At 40.9% G+C, this 24,402-nt stretch overlaps 1 protein-coding gene and 1 long non-coding RNA gene across 13 annotated transcripts in view; one reads left to right on the top strand and one right to left on the bottom strand.

The window, feature by feature from the left end:
* THSD7B (thrombospondin type 1 domain containing 7B) overlaps positions 1 to 24,402 on the bottom strand; it is a 518,195-nt gene that overhangs the window by 85,329 nt on the left and 408,464 nt on the right. For all 10 annotated transcript variants that reach the window (XM_066999216.1, XM_066999215.1, XM_013186367.3 and 7 more), the window contains 2 exons: positions 14,114 to 14,308; positions 9,293 to 9,556 (listed from right to left, as the gene is read on the bottom strand). In XM_066999216.1, coding sequence (XP_066855317.1) covers positions 9,293 to 9,556; positions 14,114 to 14,308 — 459 coding nt within the window. The remainder of the gene's footprint in view (positions 1 to 9,292; positions 9,557 to 14,113; positions 14,309 to 24,402) is intronic.
* On the top strand, positions 9,563 to 15,324 carry LOC106039328 (uncharacterized). 3 transcript variants are annotated; one of them, XR_001209168.3, is made up of 4 exons: positions 9,563 to 9,849; positions 10,140 to 10,381; positions 14,821 to 14,886; positions 14,981 to 15,324. It is a non-coding gene; the product is annotated as an uncharacterized lncRNA (long non-coding RNA). The 3 variants fall into 3 exon arrangements; XR_001209166.3 differs by lacking the exons at positions 14,821 to 14,886; positions 14,981 to 15,324 and adding an exon at positions 10,482 to 11,220; XR_007162905.2 differs by lacking the exons at positions 14,821 to 14,886; positions 14,981 to 15,324 and adding an exon at positions 10,455 to 11,220.

Raw genomic sequence — 24,402 nt, 5'->3', positions numbered from 1 at the left:
GGAGGTTCGTGACAACACGAGCAAAAGATAACTATTTTTCTTTTCCCTTTTCTTTTTTTTTTTTTTTTTAAACGTACGTTCCTTGTACTTTAATTTACAAACTTGGGAAGTATTAAAAAGTGTAAGGGCCTCTGCTCAAGAACAGGTCACCCAGCCCCTGGGAAGGCAGTGAGAAGTTTCTGAGCCCCCGCCGACCTCTGCAGCCTCCCTCCCCGCCGTCGCAGGAGGCGAGTGACACAGTGACCTCGCAAATCAATACATCTAAATCAATACACTGCCTCGATTCCTTCTTGTCTCATTGATGCTAAATGAGAAACTTAACGACATGCTTTAATTATACTCGCGCCGTTCTGAAGATGCCACTAACCATTATGCACGTCGGGAAAACCTGTGAGCACTGCCCTGAATGGCAGATAGCTGCTGCAAGGTCCAGCCCCAGGCTCTCCTGACCGAGGCTATTCTGTCATGACGTCCTGCCCGCTCCTATAAGGAGTTTCATTCCACCTCCATACCAGGTCAGGGACACAAAGACATCCAACCTTAAATAAAGATGCACTAAAAAATATATATCTGATAGAAACAGGGTGTTAAGAGCAGGAACAGTCCTCCTGGCTTTTCACAGCTTAAGCACGGGCACGGGGAGAGCAGCACAACTCATTCAGATGATGGAAAACCTTGAGATGGAAATAGGACATTTTCGTGACGTAAGCAGGCCCCCGCACGGAGTATTGATGTGTTGAATTCCTTATAGATTTTTGTTTCAATTTTGCAGTGTGACTTTGAGCACTCCGGTTGTGCACTTCAATCTCCCCTGCTGGAGCATTTCCTCGCCAATACATTCAGACAGAAGCAGAGAGCAATGCAATCTTGTTAAATACTACAGTTTATAATGGTCACTCCCCTGGTTTACTAAATACAAATGAGATCCAAGATTTACCAGAGGGAATCTGTCTGTAGTGAGGGATACCAGCAGCTTTGTAAACCAAGCTCATAGTTATTTAATTTACACCATCCTCACTTACAAACATTGGAGAACAGAGAGATTTCAAAGTGTAACTCGCACCCAGACATAGGCTAAGGAAAGATAACTGCTCAGATACTCATCAGTATCATTACAATAATCCTTATAGCAGATTGGGTTTAAGTTTAATTTTATCTATATTTCTTAATTAAGACTCACTTCTTCAAAGCTTCTAAACTCAGCCATTGTTATGTTTCTAAGTTTGTCTCCCAACCTCTGATCAAGCAGACTACATCAGGGACCTTTAAAGATACCCACTACTCGCCCATCTCCCCCTTCCATGCTAATCCTATTGTTGTATGTCATGCACCAGCAAACCCACTGCTGCCCTGGCAATCAGCTCTTCTTATTTAGACACTTGCCTATATGCAATAAGTGGAGTTCTTGTTTTTGGAGGATTCTTGCTCCATACAAGCAGAAATACATGTATTTGTCTCTGAAAATCCTCAGAATATGTCAAACGTGAAACCTGTAAACACTCACTGGAAACAACTACGACGCCTACTTATATGCAGGTTGCACAGGGCTCCCTACCAGTGGTAACGATACAAAACAGTGACTTCCCATTTACAAATGACTTGTCATCCATTTATTTGCCTTACAGACGTACTCACTGGAGCTATATAAAAAGCAACCAGCTTAAAAAAAAAAAAAAAATTGAAAAATAAAAAGCCTTGTAAGACACGAGAGGAATCCTGTGAACTACATGAATATATGTCACTTCCCAGTTCAGTTACACATCTCTCAAAGGGATCATGAAGCTCTCCATGAGCAGGAAAAGTAGAGGTTTTAACATTAGAGTACTCCATTCATGAAATGCCTTCGGTGAAAACAGTATTTCTTCATACTTCCAGAATAACGTACTAAATGGAACGATACATAGGGAGAGAAAAATGTTAATTCTGAGTCCATCTTTGTATGATAACATTTTATTAGAGCCTTGCTTCGTAACAGACCATATTTGTGATAAATGCATTGTTAAGGATGAAGAGACTGGCCACATTTCAAAAAGATATCTTTACTGTAGCCTACTGCAGAAGTCAGCAGTAGATTGCCCAGTGCATTACCTTGCTATCAAAACTGTCCTGAGTCTCTGATAGACTACTTCCACACCGAGTTACTATTTCTACACCAAAAACATTCTCAACTCCCACGGAAGAGTTTTAATCAACCTGTCAACAACAGAAAAACTGACTGAACCTAATAATAGAAACAAAAGGCAGGGCCATAAGCAAGGGTGGGCAAAGGTGGTTCAGCAAGCAAAGGCTCGCGGTGCATCAGCTGCTCTGCAGTAAGTGCTCGTGTGCATGCCTGCACCACCGGGGGGTATGCACCTGAACCCATCGGATAGGAAGCCCCAGCACATGGGCAGCTCATCCTCTGAAAGCCTGTAGCCTGATTCACCTTACAGCAAACGCTGCTATCCCAGACGGCAGCTATTGGAATGGGTTCTGAAAAAAAACGTAATATTCTAAGGCAGAAAGCCAGTTCTGAGGTTCGTAAAAAATCATTTCTTCTCATGGGCTGGTAGTGCCACCTCTTCAAAAGGGTCATTTTATGGAATGCAGCAAAAAGCATAAAAGAAAGATGGGGAAAAAAGAATAGCACATCACTATGACTAAATGTAGCACCTACAGAGGATGGTGCTCAAATACCTAATCCTCTAAATATTTTCTCATAAGATACATGCTCGCTTTCTGTAAGAAGATACAGATCTGGAATAATGTGCATTACTATGTATTAGTGCCTCAGGGGAAGTCTTGCTTTAAATAAACTTCTTTGATAGACAGCTTGCCCCATTCAGAAATGACGTTTTTTTGATGGCTTTTTACCTTTGATTCTGTTGCCAAAAACAGAAACCATAAAGAACAGCAATGTCTAAACAGTTGTTTTCTGATCCAATTTCTTTTGATAGTTCTTTAACATCCAGGAAGTAAGAGCTGTGGCCAAGTTTTCTTATGAGTAGATGTGGGTAAAAGAGGAAAGGAAGAGATAGTGGAAAAGCACTGTTCTGTGAGCACTGCTATAAGAGCAATAAGTAAAAGTCTTGTATACAGACAAGAAATAGAGGGCAGGTCCTTTACAGCTCAGCTTTACGCCTACAGCTCCATCGGCAGCCACAGCTGTAATTAAGATTGTCACTTCGCACCCAAGGAAACGTGTAGAAGTGTCAGAGAAAGGTCCAGAGGAGAACCCAGATGGGATTTCAGGGCTAAATTTAGAAGCTATTTAGCTCTGAGATAGCAAAAAAAAAACACAAAACACTCAAAGGTGACAATAGCTTTAAGGAGTCCTGAAGTGGGGACTGAAGGCAGGGTAGGACAGCCCTGTCTGCAGCTGGCAAGGCCATTCAGACACACGTGATCCAAAGCTGGCCTTAATTCCCATGCCAGGGGATGAGACGGGCAGAAAACAAGGTGAATTTTTAGATGAAACTTCTTCCTCGAGCAGTCTTTGAAAGGCTTTGTCCTGGTAAGTAATACAGTCATTTATTTATAATAAAAAGGCCACAGGGGGAGGCACAGGAGAAATGACAGAAAGAAAGAAGAGTAGGCCAGTATTTCATGGCCCAAATGCCAAATGGAGGTGGTGCAGCATAGTCTGAACGCTGAGCCTACATCTTACCATCAACCGATGGTGCCATACTTTTAAGAGGAGGAGGCACCTCAGGGCTGTCAAGTTTAAGGTGCAGAGGTGGAAGAGGCCAGCCTAGGCAGGACTGCCAACTTTCCTTGTAGAAGAAGTAAGGCAGTCAAGATTGAGGCTGCCAGAAAAGAGGCAAAAATTGTGGATGTTTGTTGGATGCTGTCTATGGCAGCACAAATATCACTTAAAACTAAATCTGTTTCAAATCTGGAATTAATGGTTTGTGGTTAAAAAAAAAAAAAGAAACTTCAATGTACAATTTCGTTTAGGCTAAAAATGAAATTAAATGCTTATTTTCAAAAACTGGTGAAACACCTGTTCTGAAAAGTTTCTATTTCTGAAGAGCTTCAAAACCAAATTGGGGGCTTCTGCAACGTTTTCATTCTTCAAAATAAAACTGACCACATAGGAATAAATTTATACTACAGCAAATGTCAAAACAGATACACTTGCAAAAATAAATAGGCATTTATTCTACATAGCTTTTCCAACTTGATTTTTCCATAATTGTTACCTTGTAGAAAAGATAAGTGTGCTATCAGCCCAGGATAGACTTGGGTCACATTTCTTTAATCTATTAAGCTCTGCTTATAGTTTTTTTTTTTGAGATACACAAATATCATTTTGCGGAAAGATTATTGAAGACCAGCGATTAAAAGCTATCTGAAAGTGTCTTATTTCCTCCTAAAATAACTCATCCTCTTTTAACTCAGATGCTTTCAGCATCCTGTGTCTTTCAGCTGGAAACAAAGTAATTTTGCTAAATGTGGAATTACTGCTTCAGAATTGAAGGTAAAACTGCTTTCAGGTAAGCAAAAAGATAAAAGCCTGAGGGTCAGGCAGTGGGTCCTTGTGTTTGCTCACCGGTCGGTCACGCCATGTCCATCAAGCTGGTGGCCAGGATTTCCAAGTGAGGGAGTGCAAGCCCCAGAGGAATGCCATGAGCAGAAATATAGCACTGCTGTGGGCTGATCTTTCAGAAAACCAGACTTCACGAGTCTTGTGACTACCTGGTTTTCAGCAGCAGGAGTTGAATTGCCTGCTCTATGACCTTTGCATACTGTCCTGAACCTCTCAGCATTAGGGACACAGTTCTGCCGGACAGAAGCAGCGTCGTCACTGCTGGCGAATGCTGTCCTGCTGTGCCTAGGAGCAGGGAATGTTCCAGCATGTGAGCAGCAACTCTGAGCTTTCACATCGTCAAAGCTTTTAACTCCTCCCGGTGCAAATGCTTGCTACTCCCGCCCATTCCAGGTCCTCATGGGAGCAGAAGTGACATTCTCAAAGACTGACCTTGACAGCAGCATTCCTGGTAGCAGCAGGAAGAGACCTGTTGGGAAGGGTCTGAGTGACACCTCTGCATCACCAGAAATGCCCGGGAACCCTCTCAGCAGCCACAACCCCCTTTGATTTGTCTAGATGCAACTAAACCGTCTAAGAAAACATTCTACTACTGAGAATAACGAGGTATATTAGCATCCCTGCCGTGCCCTTCAAAAACTTAGAGATAATTAAAGCTTTTTAAGGTGACTGTAGGTTGAAGCCAACTGCTCCGTGATTTAAAGCCAGGATCTATTTGTCTGTTGTGTCTTTCTTCCAGGCTCTTGTTGTTGTGAGCAAAGCAGAATTTGAATAGTATAAGCACACTTCATAAATTCCAGCTTTCCACAAATTCCCCATCAGATCAAAAGCTAAACCTCTGTGCAACAGCACAGAGATCTCCAGCCTTTGATTTGGAACAGATGAGACACCCTATGTTCCTCTAAGATTTAAAATAAAAAAAATAAAAATTGGCACAGCACAAAAAAAAAAAAAAAAGAGGCAAAGGAGCCACATGAAATAATACAAAACAAAGGAGGTGGAAATGCAAAAATAGTATGAGGAATTCAGATGACAGATTGAAAGAAGCAGATGAGCTGCAATTAACGGGACAATTTCACGTCCAAAGAGGATGCTCCAAATGCCAACCAGCAAACAGAGACCCTCTGGAGCAGCAGTAAGCTGAAAGCAAGACAATCCAGTCTTCTGATGGGAAGACTAATTGAGGCAAATTATCAATTATATTTTTGTAATATAGTTGGAGATAGTTACCTCTATCCGTAACTTCCTAATTGCATTTCCAGATTAAAGGAAGGAAAAGGAAAGCAAACCACCTCCAGGAGAAATGAATTAGCCCAGTTTAGAAACTGCAGGTTATTTCTTGAGCTTACTGAGTGAGCCAACAAGGAAAACAATGACACCACTAAAATAAAGCTGTACACCATCACAAAAGCCAGCCGTATGAAAAGATAAATTAAAAAAGCTATGGTGTGTTGTTTTCTGGACATAAAATAAAAGGTTTGGTGCAGAAGGGAGTAAGTTTCAGATAAGTCTGGGATTTATATTTCTGAAGTTGGTTGTACCTAATGATCATGAGCTAACCCAATATTTAATTGCAGTGATTGTGTTTGGGGAGGGTATGTTTTTTGTTTTGTTTCCCCACCCCCCCCCACACACCCAAGTTGCAAATGCAGAATTTCCCCGAAAACTCACTGTAAGTTCAGGGCCTCAGACTGTGAACCTCTCGGAGCAGTGATCAATCTCTACATTAGACTCAAACTCACTGTACGTACACATGGTAACTGATACATTCACTTCGATACAGGTCAATTAAATCCTACTGAAGAGGCAAGTTTAACAGCCAGGTTTCAGTCAGGGAAAGTGAAAATCATTGCTGCAAGAGGACAAAAGCCCAAAGTCTGCTCTCTAGAAAAGCTACAGACTGACCACTTTCATTGTCCTACACTTTATACTCGTCGTATTATCAAGTCTGGGACAAACTTAAATCTGCTTCCAAGGCAAAGTTTGTAACCCTACATGTGTCTTTTTACATTTCGTAAAAATTCTTCAAAAGCACCCAACAAAGAAGTAAGTATTACAAATTCTCACTTTTATTCAAAGGAGGGAAAGGAAGAGCATTGTCCTGGCAAACAGATAAGAGAAGGAAACAGAGAGGTCATGAGACCTGAAAGAAAGAGAAGAGGAACATGCTCACCCCCAAAACTCATAAAGCAAGAACAACGCCTAGATATCCCAGCATTCAGAAAATAAGGCCATGACTTAATTAGATATAAATGTAGTCACCTAGAAAATGTCAGAAGGTCAGCTGATACTAATTGTGAACAAGACAAACTAGGCTACTCAGAAAAACCTGTCATGAATAATTTCTCAGGGCTTAGCAATTCTGCATGCTTCTGTAATTTGCTTTTCTCTATTATGGTTGAATAACATTCTGCTAATTATTAATTGGATAATGATTTGTTGCTATCACTAATTCAATAATGTGTTCAGAAGTGCATTTTGAAAGCTCCCAGCTCTTGAGACCGTAAATATTGGCCTTATCTTCACTTAACGGCTCTGGTTGGAAGGCAGGTCCCAAGTGATGGAAATGGAGCTGAGGGAGCTTTCTGCCCACTTTAGAGCACTCTGTGCCCAAAGTCACAGAAATATCCATGTGCTCCGGAGAGGGATGCAATGCTTCCCGTTCACCTTGCAGAGAAATGAAGCTGTCCAACACTGGGTGACAATGAGGAATGACAGCCTCAGCCACCTGCACAGGTACAGGATTCAACTCACGAAGGGTTTTGATGCACCACTGCTGTGGTCTGACCAGGAGTTCCAAAGGCTTTGCAAGGCTCAGCGTCTTACTGGACTTCTTCCCAGACCATGGTGACATTGGTCTGCTTCTTAGGATGAAGAGACCATCCTGACTGCCTCCATCAAATGAGATTCTCTGGTTTGGGAGAGCAGCTTATACATCCTGAACTTTACACAGGGATCTGGCTGGAAATAAATAATTCACCCTTAAGGGAACTCCTACAGGGTATCCAGAAGGTGGAAACATCTCACTCCTCATTTACCACCCAATTCCAAACCTACGAGTCTTAAGAGCACTCTGTGAGCAGACGTTAAGGGCACATGAGAGGATTCTGCTGTACAGTACTGACCACACTGATATGGATCCTGTGCTGGGGCTGTGTTGCAATCACTTCTGCTTTGATAAAAAGCTGAAGACAAGAAAGCCAATCCCCCTGAGCTACCACTCCCTATTACCTCCCTAAGAGAAGCCCAACCATTAAAAACACCACATAAATATCACTGACAGGAAGCAGGCTTCAAGGTTATTCAGAGAAGCCCCACGCATAGATGAGCTCCTCTTTTTTAGTAGTGATAAAAGCCTCGAGCTTTGCAAACGAGCAAGGCACCGCACAGGCAAACCCACCTTTCAAAACTCAACAGCTCGCTTTTTGCAGAAGGAAAAACGTTGTGGGGTAAGGTATAGCATTCCTCCTTCATGGGCCACAGAGGCATAATCAATTGGTACAACAGCACGTTGTTGAAACACAAACCACAGAAAGCTGCTTTATGAATCCGTGCAGCCAGCTGGAACAGCTATAAACAGCTGCGAGAGGAATTCACTCCAGAACTGAATCACTTCATTAGGATGTGTTTTTTTTTTTTCCCCTTTACCACATGCAGCTCAGGCTGCTGATCCTCATCTTGAAGACCCTCCACAGAGCAGCTTCTCTGCTCCCTTATACTCTGGAACGTCAGTGATTCCCATTGTACTTATTAATCTCCTCCTGAGACTTCATTTCTCCTTCTCCCATTACACAGCTCACCAAGTCTTCCAACTCGCTATATTACATTGTGTGGTGTCCTAAGTTTTTGGCTGGAAGTCAGAGAGCAATAGTGTTTTGGGGGCAGCATGGGTACAGAATTTGCTCCTAAGATAATGGCTTTTGCCTGTAAATCAATTTAGAGTAATGATTATGACGAACTGCAAATTATGAAAAATTGGAAAAAATATCCTGATAGAATGACATCTCCTTCTTGCTGTGTTTCTACTTCAGCTGTAATTCTGCCCATCTTCTGAAGCATGTGTTTGATATAGGCCACTACATTATACGCAGAGTCAAATTGCTACTAAGACAGAAGCATAGCTTAGAGCCCCAGCAAGCAGTGGAACTGGAATATATGCTCTGTACCACTTTGAGCTGAAGACTGTCTCAAAATTGCAAGGATGAGACCACTGACTGCTGAAGTCACATGTACTTGTCATGAGCAACATAGCAGGGACTTTACGGAGTTTTTGCAATTAAATATGATTGTCCATAGAAAGTTTCTGATTCCCACACTGAAAACAACTTTAAGAACCTCCAAATTTAGTGAAAATGAATAAAAATCTAAAAGCAAGTAAAAGCTGAAGTAGGATATATCATCAAACAATGTGCTGATTGGAATATAGCTTCTGTCTCTAAGCTAGTTTATACTTTTATGGGATTTTAATACAAAGAAAAGAAATCCATCTGGTATTCTGACACCATAGTCAACTTTAGCCCTCTTCTATTTCATTTCAATTGTAAAAATGTCATCAGACACTCAGACTGCAGAAGACATTGGTACTAAGAGCAATAAGATACTAGAAGAACTGTGTCCAACACCCATGGCAACCTCATGGAATCCAACCAGCAAACAGGCGCACATGTGATAGGCTCCAAAATGAACTGTTGAGTGGATCACAGTGCCCAGCATCAGGGCTGTTTACATGAGTTGTTCAATCTTGTTTTATTTTTACCACCTTACCTGAACTGCTACAGTGAGATGGGTCCACAAGTCTGCCGGTCTTATCGTAGCAGGCAATAGCGCGCAGCCGTATCCCCTCTCCACACTCTTTGGTGTCTCCATGGGATCGCATTCCTGACTGTGGCTCTGATTTCCCTCCTCCGATAATGCAGTCTGACCAATTCCCATGGGGCTGGGAGGTAAACACCTCGCAGGGGCACAGCTCTGTTTCAACCTGAGGATAAACTTCTGTATTCTGGCATTTGTCTCGCTTTCTGCTTCGCCCTGTTCCAACCAGAGAAAGCTGTTCGTTAGCTTAACATCTGCTACTTTTGATAACGACATGTCATATTATTTATACTTGCAGGAATTCAACACATTAGAACCAAGACAATCTGAATGTTAATATCCAGGAATGTTTCCGAAGCATCTATTAGCCGCTGCCAGTGCTTTGGAGTGCAAGGACAACGTATTTATCTCCAGGGGCAACCAGAGAACTTGGAAATACTGTTGTGATGGATAGGGCAAGGAGCAAAACGCAGTCTTAATGGAGTAACGGTCTGCCCAGAAAACACTTTGTAATTTTATATAATATCACTTTTCTCTAATTATCTGATGAAAATAAATTGATTGCTTTGTCTCTATTCGCTTGCAATCAATGGTTGCCAGGACAACTTACAAAGGACTCCACATTAGCCACAACTTCTTCTTTGAGGCTACTTTACAAATTAGTTAAAGATGCACTCTGCACACAAACCTTACTTTGAAGAAACCAGAGAAGATAATCCTCAGGAAATTATTAGGGCTGGAAAGCATTTCAATGGTTACATTTGGTTTAATCTTTTCTTTTGCTTTATTCCTTCAATAGGTTTGAAAAGAAGGCTGTTTACAGATCTTTCCCCTTCGGTAGCTTCAGGAAGCAGACGCATTTAAATGAACCTGCAGGGCAGCTCTTCGCAACTGCACTCTGCAGCCCGCGTTCCTGGAGGACTTCTAGACATGAGAAGAGGTCCCCGGTACAAGAAGAAATAATGCGAAGGAGAGAATCCATGCTCCCCGAACCCCTACAATTGCTCAAGGGGGAAGAGGTCTGTGTATAGCCTCTGAAAGGTAAAATCAATGCTTTTCTTGGCATGGGTTAGCCAATGTGAAGTGGAGCAATCTTTATGCTGTCTGAACTCAGGAATGCCTTTGTGTTTGTCATCCACAGAGACGGGGAGAACTCATCTTTGCTAACAAACTGCCTGTGTATCAGATCCTCAAACACTCTTTGGGGATCCTGGACACTCTAAAAATACTTCTGCAAAAAGTTTTTAAAGCTCTGATCTCAAAAATAAAATAAAATAAAATAAAATGTTTTTTTCCTTGCAACTGCAGACCAGTACGATAGTAAAAAGAAACACGAAGTTGCATACCCAACAAGCCCCTTGCTGGTCCAGCACCAGCAGTCGTGTCAGCAGGAGCACAGCTGCCCTTACCAACACCTGCTTGCTATGAGCAGGCATCTCCAAAGAGAAGGGCCCTTATTACTATCGTCCTCCAAGCCCCAGCTCTTTCATAATTGTACATCAAGAGTCCTGGGGAAGGTAAAGTTTGCAAACACAAAGGGATAATAAACTCAAAGAAAGCAAATAATGCCAGTATCTGTTTTTCAGCTGGCAGCGCAACAGCGGGCAAGCCCTAAAGGAGAGCGGGGCATGTTTGCAGCACCCTTTAGGCACGTGAATCCGTGTGCCTGGCTCCGTGCCCCATCTCCCTGCGCCCTTACAGCCAAGGGGGAGGAAGAGGATCCCCAAGAGCAGCTGTGGACCAGGCTGGCTCCTTGCCCGCAGCCTCGAGGAAGCCTTCATCGGCTGAGCCTGGCACCTGGGAGACAGGGGACATGCCGCGCCAGCTTTTACAAAGTCAGCTACCACGAAGGACTATAAGGGAACTTGAAATTATTCATATTATCCTCCCTAACACTCATAACAAATATTTATGAATGAATTCAGGTGAGGTAAAAGAGGTACAACTCCACATACTTCAAGGAAAGTCTTAAAAGGCTTTAAACAGATAGGGAATTTTCTAGTGGCATTTCCAGCATTTCATGTTCAGCAAGTTGATGGAAGCCACAAAATCAGTATAAATGTAGAGCCAAATGTTTTGCATTTTATTAGTAAACACAGGACTTTGGGGCCTGCCCACGACTGCATGGTTTCTAAGTTTTGCCATGACTATATGAAGCATATCAGATATAGGTAAGGATGCTAATAATCTCACTCTCCCACAAAACATTTTTTCCATCTTGCCCTGCCATCCATTGCGTAGGAATCCTCTAATGAAGCTGCTATTAAAGCCCTATATCAAAGGCAAAAGTGGCCTTCATACCTTCATACCATACTCTTCACAAAGAAGTAGTTTTAAAATCAGTGATGGTGATGTTTTTATCACCTCCACAGACTGCTTTAAAAATGATGATTACAAATGTCATCACCAAAATTTTCAAGGACACAAACCCTTCCATTATAAAGCTTTTTTTTTTTTAATTTGAACTTCTGAACACTAACTTTAGATACATTAAATATTATAGGTAGTACATACTATCCATAAAACCTGTATGACATTAAGAAAATATCGATCTACATAAAATGCATTATATCTATAGTACACTGAATATTTGACTATTAATTGAAGACTTGCTTAAAAAAATGTATATTCATCATAATGACTTTGAACTTTGATGTGCTTTGTAATAAGTCTTTTGCTTCTTAAGTAATGACTAATTTTGAATGTAGAGTCTATGATTACTTACAAAGTAAAATGAATAATACTATCGAAAACTGAGTGGGAGGCAGGCAAATACTTAGCAAACAATTAGCAGATTCCTGTAATATGACATTGTTAATGAACTCTTAAAATGAAGTCAAAGCATTCATTTGAGCATAGACGTATACAATGATGAGCAAGGAGATACAACTCACACGCTCCCACAGAAAAGGTGAAATACAAATGGGTAAAGGACTTGTTTAAAAACTGTGAAGAACTCCCTAAACAGCACTTTCCTTAAATATTTGGACTGAGTTTATATGGATGAGATTTTTCCCAAGACTTTTGCTCTCCAGCTGTATGACTAAGGCCAGCAACAATTTTCATGAATTTTATTCTAAGACAGGTCAGCACTGATCTCGCTGAATTCTCTGAACTGTGGCCACACCAGAGCCGATTTCTGATTTGGCCCTTCCCTGGCTGCTCCCCGTGGCTTTGTGCCGCCCAGCACCACTTGGGACACCTGCTGCATTTCACCACTGTTTTCAGGATGCTTTTGCAGGGAGTGGGCTGAGGCTTAAAAATCCTTCCCATTGGGAAGAAGGGAACCCAGCAAGGTGTTACGGGAGAGTCAGATCACGAGAAATGCAGTACAGGTGAGGAGATAAGCCACCAAAACCTGGATAGCAGAAACCATTTTTGGTCTTGAATGGATCTATGTCTGATGTATAACAGAGCAAGAAAGGAGATAGGTAGAACCATACTGTTTTGCAGCTTGTACACGTGTTCATAATGAAAATTCTGATTTAAAACTACCTGGAAGTAAATATTTACTTACTTCTTAAGGTATCACAATTTCTATAAGATCAAGCATATATTATTTTGATAGGGATTTCTACTACTTTAAATGTACAAGCACTGATATGGAGAACATTTTAAATATGGTCTTTGACAGAAACAACAGAGCATTTTATAATAATGATGTTTATGTAAAAGAGAAATCTTTATCCTATAGCGAATCGTACTCATGAATGGCAGTTTGATGCCATTATGTCTTTATGCTGTGATTGTCAGTTACTAAAAACTTGGAACATTCCAGCAGTAACAAAGTGAATAACAAAATAAAAATCATGGTACAAGTGATTCTAGAAGCAAGGAACAGTGGTAGGTGCCATAGTTTGCTGTCATTTAGTTCCCAGACATTATCAGAGCAGAGCACATTTTTATGGCTTTGCTGGATTTTTGCTCTACAGTAGAAGTCTTTGAAGTTTCACCTCTGGTAGTGGAGCTCAACTCCAGGAAGGGAACACACTAAAGCCAGCTACTCTATAGCTCTCAAACACAAAAGTATGACAAGACATGGATGTTCAGGGTAACAACAGTAATTTCACTGTAAACCTTCTAAAAACAGTACAATTAATTTTGGCTTGAAGTAACTTGGGCGTGGGAGGGAGGATGGGGAGACACAGTGGGGACGGATGAACAAATCCCAGTAAACCAAGTTGCTCCACACAGTTAGAAAGCTTTCCAGTTTGGTCAGCATTCAAATAACGTAATTACAAACCACCACAACAGCAAGTATGGGAGAACGTTCCATTAAACGGTTTGAGCTAGAATGTTTTATGAACATACATAAAAGATCAAGCAAAACAGTTTAAACAACACTGTTCTTTCTTCATTCGTGGTATTAATTTGCACTATTGAGCTACTGAATACTGCTGAGCGCAGAACTCCCTGCTTTAAAGTTTATCCAGATTTCAACAGTCTTAAACAGAGAAATACATTTATTTTTCTACTTCTACGCACATTTGCTGCACGTTTCCCAGATTAACAAGTCAGGTAACCTTGCATAATGCGTTGTCACTATTTGGTTTATGTCTAAAAATGGCTTTCCACCACTGAGACTTTCTGCACCATTCTCATCCTGAAATGCACATGCATGAAGCAGGCAATGACCAGTATCAGACCAAAAATCAATTAGGGATGTACACTATTCCATCTGGAATTTTCCAAAGCCCCAACATCAGTTCACCAACGTCCAAGAAACATCATTCAAGAGCATCATCACCAGATAAATATTATAAAAGATTATACCTGTGAGTGACCGTCTCCTAGTTTTGGTTGATTCACAGTCAAATGAGCATGCTGTAAATTTAGACCAAGGGGTAAAGGTGCAGTCATCCTTGCAGGGAACGAGACACTCCTGCACAAGAGGCGGCATCGGTCCTGCCCACCTCAGGCATTCAGTGACATCGGCAGATTCGTTGGTCTCTGACAGGCACGTGACAGCTGAAGAGTAAAGGGACAGAAATCTTTATTTTGTTGTATGAATTGTATTACACTGTATTTAGTCCGTGCTTGTGTTCCATGGGAGATTCACACCCCTGGGTTAATAGTATAAAGCTGATTTATTTTTAGGTCATTATTCATGCATCACTCAAACATGTTCTGAGAGCTTCACAAAACCATAAAGACACATTCTTATTTGAGCGGTTTGTTATCTAAATGATGATATAAATTCAATATTCTCAAGGAGGCAGTCATTTTAAGTGCTGGGGCAATGGTTCAACCAATGATACATTGTACGACCAAAGGAGAAGAGATATAATACTGCAGCTATGTGCCATAAAGCATGTTTGGTCGAGGCCAGGATTCCCGAGCTGTGATGCACACATCGCCCACAGAACTGAAACTGTTTTGAAGTGTGAAAAGAAAGGGGGGGGAAAAAAAGAAAAAAAAAAAAGGAAAAGAGATAAAAGAAAGCTTCTTGTTCCAAAACTGTTATCTTTTCTGTATTTCAGATGAAGGGAATGACTGTCTGAGCAGCAGATGCTGCTTATGAAGCTCAACGTTCCCTGCAGCAAGATGTAAGCACCCTCCAAACTGTGTGCCCTAAACACTGTGCTTCCTCTTGGGCCCTCCCTCTCTCTGGATTTAAGCCTTTGACTCTTTTTTGCATAGATGGAGATGTTTAGGAGGAAGGGGAAGAGCTCTCAGCTTGCAGCCTGGCAAGCAGGAGACCCATGCGTTCCTCCTCCTTGGTAATCCCATGATAGAAAGCGGACACAGCCGCTGCATTTTATTGCCAGCCCGCTTCTCCAGAGCATGACGGCTTCCTATCAGAGCACTACTGAATGGATGCGCTAACATGAAAACACACAAGCAAATAAAACCAGCTACTCCAGGTCTCAGGTGAGGACAGCGTCACTCTGCTGACTTCCATCCGACTGAAGTGCCTTCACACCAGCCACTGTCACATTAAAACGTGGTGCCCCCCTGCCTAAAGCTTCACCCAGTCTCTAAGACTGCACCCCGGCAACAGGAAAGAGCAGGAGCAGGCCTGGGGTAGGACTGAGGTCTTACGGATTTGGACTTAGATGCCTTTGTGTCAGGCAAGAGTCCAATGGGGTTTGCCAAGGGCACAGCCCAAGACTGAGAGGCATTGATTTTCCCCAAATTTCATTTTAAGCCAATTCCCTTTGCCTTCAGCACCCCCATCCTTTTTTGGAGCTAGCCTGTAATGATGAATTTTTTAGGCTGGGTAATGGCACTGAACAGTCATGATGGAGCACAAAAGTACTAACGTATAAATCTGAGTCACAAGGAGCCTACAATAAAACTTCCTAAAGTTTCAGTGAATTAATAATAAGTAATTATAATAAATAAAAATAGTCTGCACATCATGGAGTCTTTCATTTCATTAAAAATAATTAATTCTCAGAAAATCCCCAAGATTATAGGCTATTTATATCCTACGTTGTCATTAACCAAGGCAAAGATAGGTCATGACTTGATTTAAGTAATAAAACCAGGGACAGAGTTAGGAATTAAATTTGGCCCCAAGAGTTTAGTCATGTTAGGTCCTCTGACTTCAGGCAAGTCCTCCCATTGTATCATAAAGTTACAGAAGATGAAATGATTTAAACCAGATATTATTATTTAACTTTAACAACCCGTATTATTATTTTATGGAGATTCCTAAATAATTCAGATTTTTGAGGCAGAATATACTTTTTTTTTTTTGTTGCCAGCACTTATTGTAACTAAGAGTGCATGAAGAAAAAGGGGAAAGTAACTCATTGCTTTCTTACAGTTTAAGGATTTAGCGGGGTGTAAGTTTGCAATGAATTCACACCTTTTCTTTTTTTTTTTTTAAAGTACAGTACTGCATGGGAGTAAGGGATGAGTCGGCAGCCACCTGGAAATAAAAGTAATTCATTAAAATGCAATATGATTTCTAAGGAGAAAAAAAAAAAACACAGCATTTTAAAGAGCATGCAAAAGGCAAGCAATTGTTAAAAGTCTCTTTAGACTCAAGTGACAGTAAATCAGCATATTAATAGCCACCTCTAAATTGCTGATCCTTGCCTTTCACTTTCAATCCTTTTGACCCTTGCCATCTCTCCACGCTGGCAGTCAGAAACGTGGCGACATTCCCCTTCTCGATAACGAAAGCAGGAGGAAGGAGTCACCACTCTGTACGGGAAAGCGGGGTAATTGCCCTCTCCAGGAAGGTTAAACAAGTAATAGACTGATGCCCAAGGTCTGTGTAGCCTCATTACCTTCACCAAGGACACCAAAGATTCAGCAACACAAACTCGTCCACGTGAAGGATGGTCAAGTGTATGCAAGGGCTTCTCAGCCTTGCTACAGCTTGTGTCTGGGAGCAGTGAGCAATGCCCTGTGCTGCAGGCCCAGCTAGCAATATATGCAATTGCATAGTAAACTGTCCTGTTGCAATGTTTACCACTATCTGACAGAAGACCGCAATTCATTCCTGACATTTATTAATGGTGACACAAGTGATGGAACTTTTAAATATCGATGTTAAAACAGATGCTCCATGCTGCAATGAGTTACTATGTAATGGCCACATCTTCTGCACAAATGCCCTTAATTTTAAGCATACAAATAACTCACTGAGTTTGCTGAGGCTATTTAGATGCTAAAAGTAATGGATATGTAAGGTCAGGGCAAATATTTGACAGAGATTATGGAGCATAAAGAAATTAATGGTAATAGTAAACATGGGTAGAGGAAAGTTAAATTAAAACAACAAGTAATATGGATTATGCTGTGTTGCATGCATGCAGCAATAATTTTGAAGACATATGGTAGAGACATCAGTAACCAGATTTGAGGGGGATTACATCACACACAAAAACTTGTCAAAAAAAAAAAAAAGAGTAGGATTTAAGAGAGACCCTGAAGACTCTCAGAGATCAACAAAGGTAATCACATTTTTGCCACAAGAAGCAACAAGGAAAAAAGCATAGAGACAAGAAGGAGTTGAAAAGCAGAAAGAGTAATGGTTTGTCTAAAAAGAGACATCTTGAAATGTACCATGGAGAAGCATGAGCGAGAAAGAGAGGAACGAGGCTGATATTATTGACAGCAACAATGGGAAACAAAAGCAAAATACAGCGTGTCAGTCACAAGAACCAGTAGGACTTCTGCTGTATGCATATGCTATGTCTGAGGTGAGCTGCGTGAATTGCTAAAATAAATTAAATAATAAAACAAATGCCTGTTAGGGCATTTTAATGGATTCAGAAGTAGCAGACAGGAGCAGCACAGCTGCCAGATCGATCCTAGTGGTTTGTTCAGGAAACAGGCACCTCCTTTGTGCCTGCTGCAAACTTATTTCCCAGTTAGGTTAGGTCTGCCTTTTAAGAAAAAAATATTTTCAAATACAGGCACTTCTGGAAACAGAATGAGACAAATTTCTTCTTAGTGGACCTTCAGGAAAGTTAATAAAATTATTCATCCTCAGTGGTTTCAAACCACTGATTGGTTTGGCTCATTGTGTTTTCTGTTACATAGAAAATACTTCCTCATAATCCTCAGGTCTGTCACAATGGTTTTAAACAAACTCACACTGCAAAGCAATTTCTGTTCTGTCAACATCTCAATTTTTTTTTATTTTTTTTTTTTAAGAGGGATACCACTGAAGGGCAAATACAGTCCATTTTCAGCCCTATGCAATGAGTTAAAAAATAATCCCATAGTAACTGCAAATCCCTCCTAGACATAGCGTATGATTTCTCTGCAGCATTTAAAATGGACACAAACATATGAATAGAAACAGCTAATAACAGGACACTGCCAGATAAAGGGTTTCAAACTGCAGTCTTGATTCCTGTGAGGAAGAGAAATAGAGGATTTCCTTTTGAAGTCCCACTATTTCTTATTAGTGCCGGTAAACACCACCAAACTGGAATTAAACACTTGGGGCCAAGCTCCAGGATGGCAATTTAATGCAGTTCTGCCGATATAAATATCAAACAGCGGCTGGCACAAAAAAAAAAAAAAAAGTACATTTTCTCTCATAACAATAAAAACAAGATCATGAACTGAACTGAAAGATAACCGTGTTTCAAATGCTAAGAGAAAGTATCTTTTGATGAAGGAGTGTGACTAGAGGACCCCTTGCTGGCAGCCCGGCCGGGCAGGAGGCGAAGCCTGGTTTCACAGCAGAGCAGGAGTTGTTTAACTCACCACGTGGATACGTGCATTAAGATGCCAGCTGAATCCAGTGATTAACGTGAGCGATGAAAAGAGCTGCAGATGCAACTGCTTCGCTTCGAGGCATAAGGCAAGTGCTACCTGAATGTGCCGGGGAGGAGATCTCCCCTTCTGATGGGACAGGGCCCTATCGAGATACTGAATTAGGATTGCTAGCGGGACACTCAGTATGACAATTTCTGTCTTCTTCTTCTTCTGTATTTATACCCACAACAGTGCATTTGTGTGCCATCTTCTTAGCATATGGCATAAAGAAGCATATGGAAGCTATATTCTTTAACTACGTTTATCTTAAATTAAGAGTAAATAGCAGACACTACTTCTATAAACTTGAACACAGTAAAGTCAAATGTTTGTACGCTGACAAATTGCAGAGACGCTGACTACATCTTTGGAGAACGTTACACCACTACCAAAGAAACACACGAGCATCAAACCGGGGGAGCTCAAGCACTCTCGGTAGGCACATGCCTGACTTACAGCTCCACAGATGGTCCCAGCAAAAGGGAGTGTATGGAGAAAGAAATGTTATAGGCACAGCACTGCAAGCAATAAGGAAAGATAACATAAATATAGTTCCTCTTAAGTAAAAATCCAATTACAGACAGTCTTAGTAATTATATTCATTTACCAAAGTTATAATCAATTCTCCTTTAAAAATCCATTTCAACAGTTTCCTAAGAGTAAAAAGCTGAAGAGAATACCAACTACCAACCAGTAAAATTATGCTGTACCATGGCACTTCAATTTGGGACACCTACATTAGTGGCTTCAAAACTTGGAATTAAATGTCATTAGAACATCTGAAAACAGTGACGGATAATACCAGGAAGGTACGTGCAGGCCAGACACTAAAACCAAAGCTATACGGTAGTGTAAATCAGATGCGTGAACTTAATAAATAAAGGGGATGACCTATGAGGCTTACAAGAAGTATAACCTCCAAGAGGTGTAGACACAATGGTGTAATGATCTTCTTTGGCTTCAATTTCTAAGATCCTGTGAAAAATCAAAGCCAGTACATAAAGTCAAATTAATTATTTTAATGTGGCTGTTTACCTTCCCTTTGATCAGAAAAATTCTCATTTTGTGTTGTATAATTATTCTCATTACCCCCAACATAACAGTAACTAGTTAACTTATTTCTTACGTGTGCCATTAATGAAAAAGGAGTGAAAAAGGAGTTCAGTGATGAGAGAGGAGAGGATAAGAGGGGAGAGGAGAGGACTTATTCAGACTTGTTGGCTGTAACCACAGTCTAATAAATCACGATGATCTCATTTATTTTTGATATTGATGCTCCTTCATAGTTACAACCAGTTTCTCAAAAATCCCAGGTGGAACATTTATGTTATTTTTGGTAAGTTACACAATCCCTAATTATAGAAGGAGACAATAAGCAGTACTGTACGCTTTACAGAATACGTAATATAGGGCTCTACTGAGACTCAGGGTTAAGTCTAAGGCCCTGATCCTGTAAGGACATAAGCATACACAAACCTTTACCACTGCAATGCTCTCCTTGGATTCAGTAGCACTCACGTGAAGCATGGACTTACAGGAGGAAACCACTACGTAACTATTTAAGGTCAGAAAAATGAAAAAAATGATGCCGGGAAGGACATCGCAGGCACAAATCTAGCAAAAATGACTGAGGCAGAGTTGGAACAACTAGTTATTCAGCAGTGAAACTGGCTTTGAGATCACCAGTTTCCCATTTGATAATTATTAATGATATTGACAGTACTGCTAAAAGGCTAACAAATGGCACCACGTAAACAGAGCTCTGAGTAAACACGGACCCCAACCAGCGTGCACTACAAACAAACGGGAGGCCTGAGATGAGGTTGGGAAGCAATAAAGATGGTAAATATCAACTGAAAAGATAAAGAAAAGCAACTGAAATGATTTGCATAAAAAGAGGATTAGGGAAGAATTGGGTAGACAAGTCTGGTATAGAGCATTAATGTGGAGAAGAGATTATAACAGGTAAAAAGGGGTTGTTGGGGATAAAATCAGAAGAGAAGAGGAAAAAAAGCATGCAAAACCGAAGATCCTCAAGTTAAAGGTCCATGTTGTAGCTGCTCTTTGGGTTGGTTTCTCCCCACAGCCTACCCACGAGAAGGCATGTATGTTGGCAGAAGATGGGTTAGCCTAGGTACAGGAGCCTCAGGATGCAGCCCATCCATCCGCACCCCCCCGGGGGTCAGCCCGGTGGGGGTCACCTCCAGCCCCTGCACAGCCACCGGGGCAGCCGGCCCCGAGTGCACGCGTCTGAGCCAGCCGTGGAGCTCCAAAGTAAACGTCGTTGGCATTCACCCAACGGGAAGGGACAGACAGGTCTGCACACAAGGTCTGGGTGCCAAAGGTGTATGTACATCCCACACCTTCCGCCCCTCATGGCTGAAGGCCTTTCAGCTAACAGCACAGAGCAAGAACTAGAACGGATCAGCTTGTCTGCAAGGGATCGAAAATGTCCAAGGCTGCATATTAAAACCAGTAAAATCAGTGCAGGAGGAATCCTGCAATGCAACGCCTGAAACAGGACTCGCTTCTGTTCCATTTTAAAGTAACTTGTTAGAGTACATTTTTTTCCTTCAATATTTATGGATGAGGTTATTGATTATTTGGTGGGGAATATATGATTTGAATCACTGAAAGGATTGAGCTGTACATGTCAATTTTGCTAAGCTACGTGACTTGATATTTTAATTCTTCCTCATCTCTGAACCAGGATTGCCCACTGTTTAAGGAAAAATAGGAGAGAAATATATTGCTCTGAGGCCCATTCCTCTTCCCACCCACAGACGGAATTGTAGAACAGGGGATTGATACATTAACGCCTAGCACCATTTCCATTTTAATACAAGTGTTTTCTTATTGTAGTGGTTCACACATTGCCTGGCTAGAAAGACAAAATAATATGATTTTTTAATGTTTCATATTCACTTTGGCCAGTGAATAACTTCAATCTGAGCACTTCTACATTATGCAATCAGTCTAAGGAATCTTTCACAATTTCCCTTTTTTTTTCTGACTTTATTACAGGTTTTGAATTGCTTTTACTTTCATTTTCTATTAAAAAGAAAAATCAATAGAAGCACATTAGATGATTAATGATATAAATTATGCTCCTGCTCCTTTCAGAGAACATAGCAAAATACAAAAATATATTTCTTTTTTTTTCCCTCTTTCTGTGGCCCACAATTACTAGAAGTACTCAAGTTCAATTTATTTGTAGCACCAATCATCAAGTTATATGTAAGATGAATTATTTTTGCACAACCTGAAAATAAAACTAAGACAGCCTGTTACATATACACACATTGAGAGCACAGTAAATACAGAGAATCAAATATGCCAAATAACGGGTGAGAAAATTGAAAACAAACAATATTTACAGTATTGCTAGTAACTCAAATCAGAAAAGCACTTAGCTGAATACTTTGAAAGCACTGACTTCCTTTGGAGAGCTCTACCTCAGTTATATATTCACTGGCCAGTGCTTTTAGTGAGAGCTGGATGGGTTTAAATCTAATCCAGCCTGTTTTATCTAGGCAGGTCCAGTTTTTAGTAGCACCTCACGGGTACCTTTCACAACAGCAGTGGGGAGCTGAACACGACAGCCGGCTCACACGGCAAAACCAAGCTGAGGAAGGTCTTGGAAAACGCCCCTCCAAGCTTGTCCAGCCAAATGTGCATTTCAAAGTTTTTTGTTATCAGAAGACTATTTTGACAAAACTGCTGATACCAACTTGCAGATAACTGGACATGAAAAATATTGTATTATGTTGGTTCAGGAAAATACACGTGAAAATCTTGCTCTAGAATCTTGTTCCACCATTTTACCCCACCTATCCCTTCACAGTGAAGCACAGATATTAAATGCAGAGCATTACACTAACGAACCAATATATTTACATCTCCCCCAGCATTGTATTTAAAACATTATGGTCCAAGCTAACACCTGAAGATTTTAATCTACCCTTCCCTTTCAGATCCCCGTTACCCCGCTCCACCTCAGCTTTGGCTCTTCTCGTTTTGGCATTCAAAACTACTTTCTGCTGTCACCTCGACAGAGACCAACAACTAAACCACCATGAACACACGATTAATGACCCCTTCAGCAATCTTCAGCTCATCCTGATGCCTCCCGCTCACACCTGCCTCTTCTCCTCCTCCCCAGTTCTGCTGTCAATGCCCAAATCCCACCCTACCAGACGTGCTCCAAGGCCCGCATAAATCTGCCCTCCAGGCACTTTACCTTCAGCCTAACCCAACTGATTTTGGGAGAAGCTCAGAAAAGTGAAGCCTTAAATGAAGCCCTACTTCTCAGGGGGAACCTACTCCCCCCCCCCCCCCCCACTGTTTCCATTGTTTTCCTATGTTTAAGTGACAAGACTTCAGAATATACACATCTGCTTTGAATGTTTTCTGAAATGTTTTTCTCAAAAGAGATGCTTTTGAACTTCACAGGCATTTTATTGGGAAGAAAAAATCTTAATTTCATGGTTACTAACCAGTGAGTAAACATCCATGAGGCTTCATAAGAACAAATAAAGATCTGGGTCCTGCGTAGAAAGTGTTCAGTTTCAATGGGGCAAAGCATGAAAATCAAGGTTACAAGAGTCAGAAAAGGAAGGACAAGTGTCATGGTGAAAGCTTGTGTAATGCCTACTTCTTGCTTCTCAAAGAGAGAGGGAGTATGAGCAAGAGCACTCACCTTCTCTCTCGACAAACCCCCAGACATGGTCTTGCTCCTGTGAGATGTCACATTTATGGGTCAGATAAAGACAGCAGAAATTAATGTGCAGTTACACAGGTCTTCTCATTGCAGAAAGGGGTTATATGGCAGTCCGTTGTCCATTGGGTTGTATTCATTCCTATTTCCCCCAAATTCAGATTTTCTCACTACTTGGCCACAGGGCTAACGTTTAAGGGAGGATAAGTAGATTGGGCTGAAATTATCAGTTCCTCCCTGACAGTAGTGCCTGCATAATGCTGTTTGTACCACTGCACTTTAGTAAAGATATTTAGATATGGACAGACTTAAAATAAGACCAGAAAAGTGGTCTCTTTTTTTTTTTTTTTTTTTTGGTAATTAACCACGCTTTTGTAGAATTCAGACAACCATGGCGTTTTACAGCATACAGACTTGTCATCTTTATCAAAGTCCAAAACTGCAATAGGAAGGGACTAACATGGAAACTTGGAAACCCCTTCATTACTTTCTGTAGTCTATTCAAGGAAACCAATGATAAATTTTCCTGAAGTACCACTGCATGTTGCACATCTGGCCTTGCATACAACTTTCCACTTTACCCATCACTTTTCTACAGAAAATAAATAAATTAATAATAATAATAATAATAAAAAAAAAAAATTACTAAATGCTTTGAGTTCTAAAGTCTGGCTATTCACCTCCAGCCTAAAACTGATAGACAACTAAGTCTACTTTGACCAAAGCCAATAAAAATGCATACTAATTATACAAGATCTAAATTAATGATCTTTCAGCTGTCTTACAGTATTGTCTACCTTGACTGCCAAAATAAAGATACTGTACTTGAGATTGGAAGATCAGTACTTTCTAAGTACTGTAAAGGTGCTGGTACTTAAAGGTGAAAGAGGCAGAAGGAAATGATGGAAAGGTTCCCACACAGAACCTTGAAAAATCAAATGTTTGGGGCTTTTCAGCAGATTTACCCGGTATGCAGATTTGATTCCCAGTAAGAGCAGTTATGCTGATGTGTGGGAGCACTATATATGTGTACGTAATGTGGAAATTATACATGCAGAAAAGCTTTTTATAGTTCTTCCTAAACATCCTTAGTATGTGGAAGAAAAAAAAAAAAGTG

This window comes from Anser cygnoides, chromosome 6 (genome assembly GCF_040182565.1).
Source record: "Anser cygnoides isolate HZ-2024a breed goose chromosome 6, Taihu_goose_T2T_genome, whole genome shotgun sequence".
NCBI classification, from domain to species: Eukaryota; Metazoa; Chordata; class Aves; order Anseriformes; family Anatidae; genus Anser; species Anser cygnoides.
The sequence above is the reverse complement of the archived record's forward strand: the minus strand, read 5'-3'. Positions and strand labels throughout refer to the sequence as shown.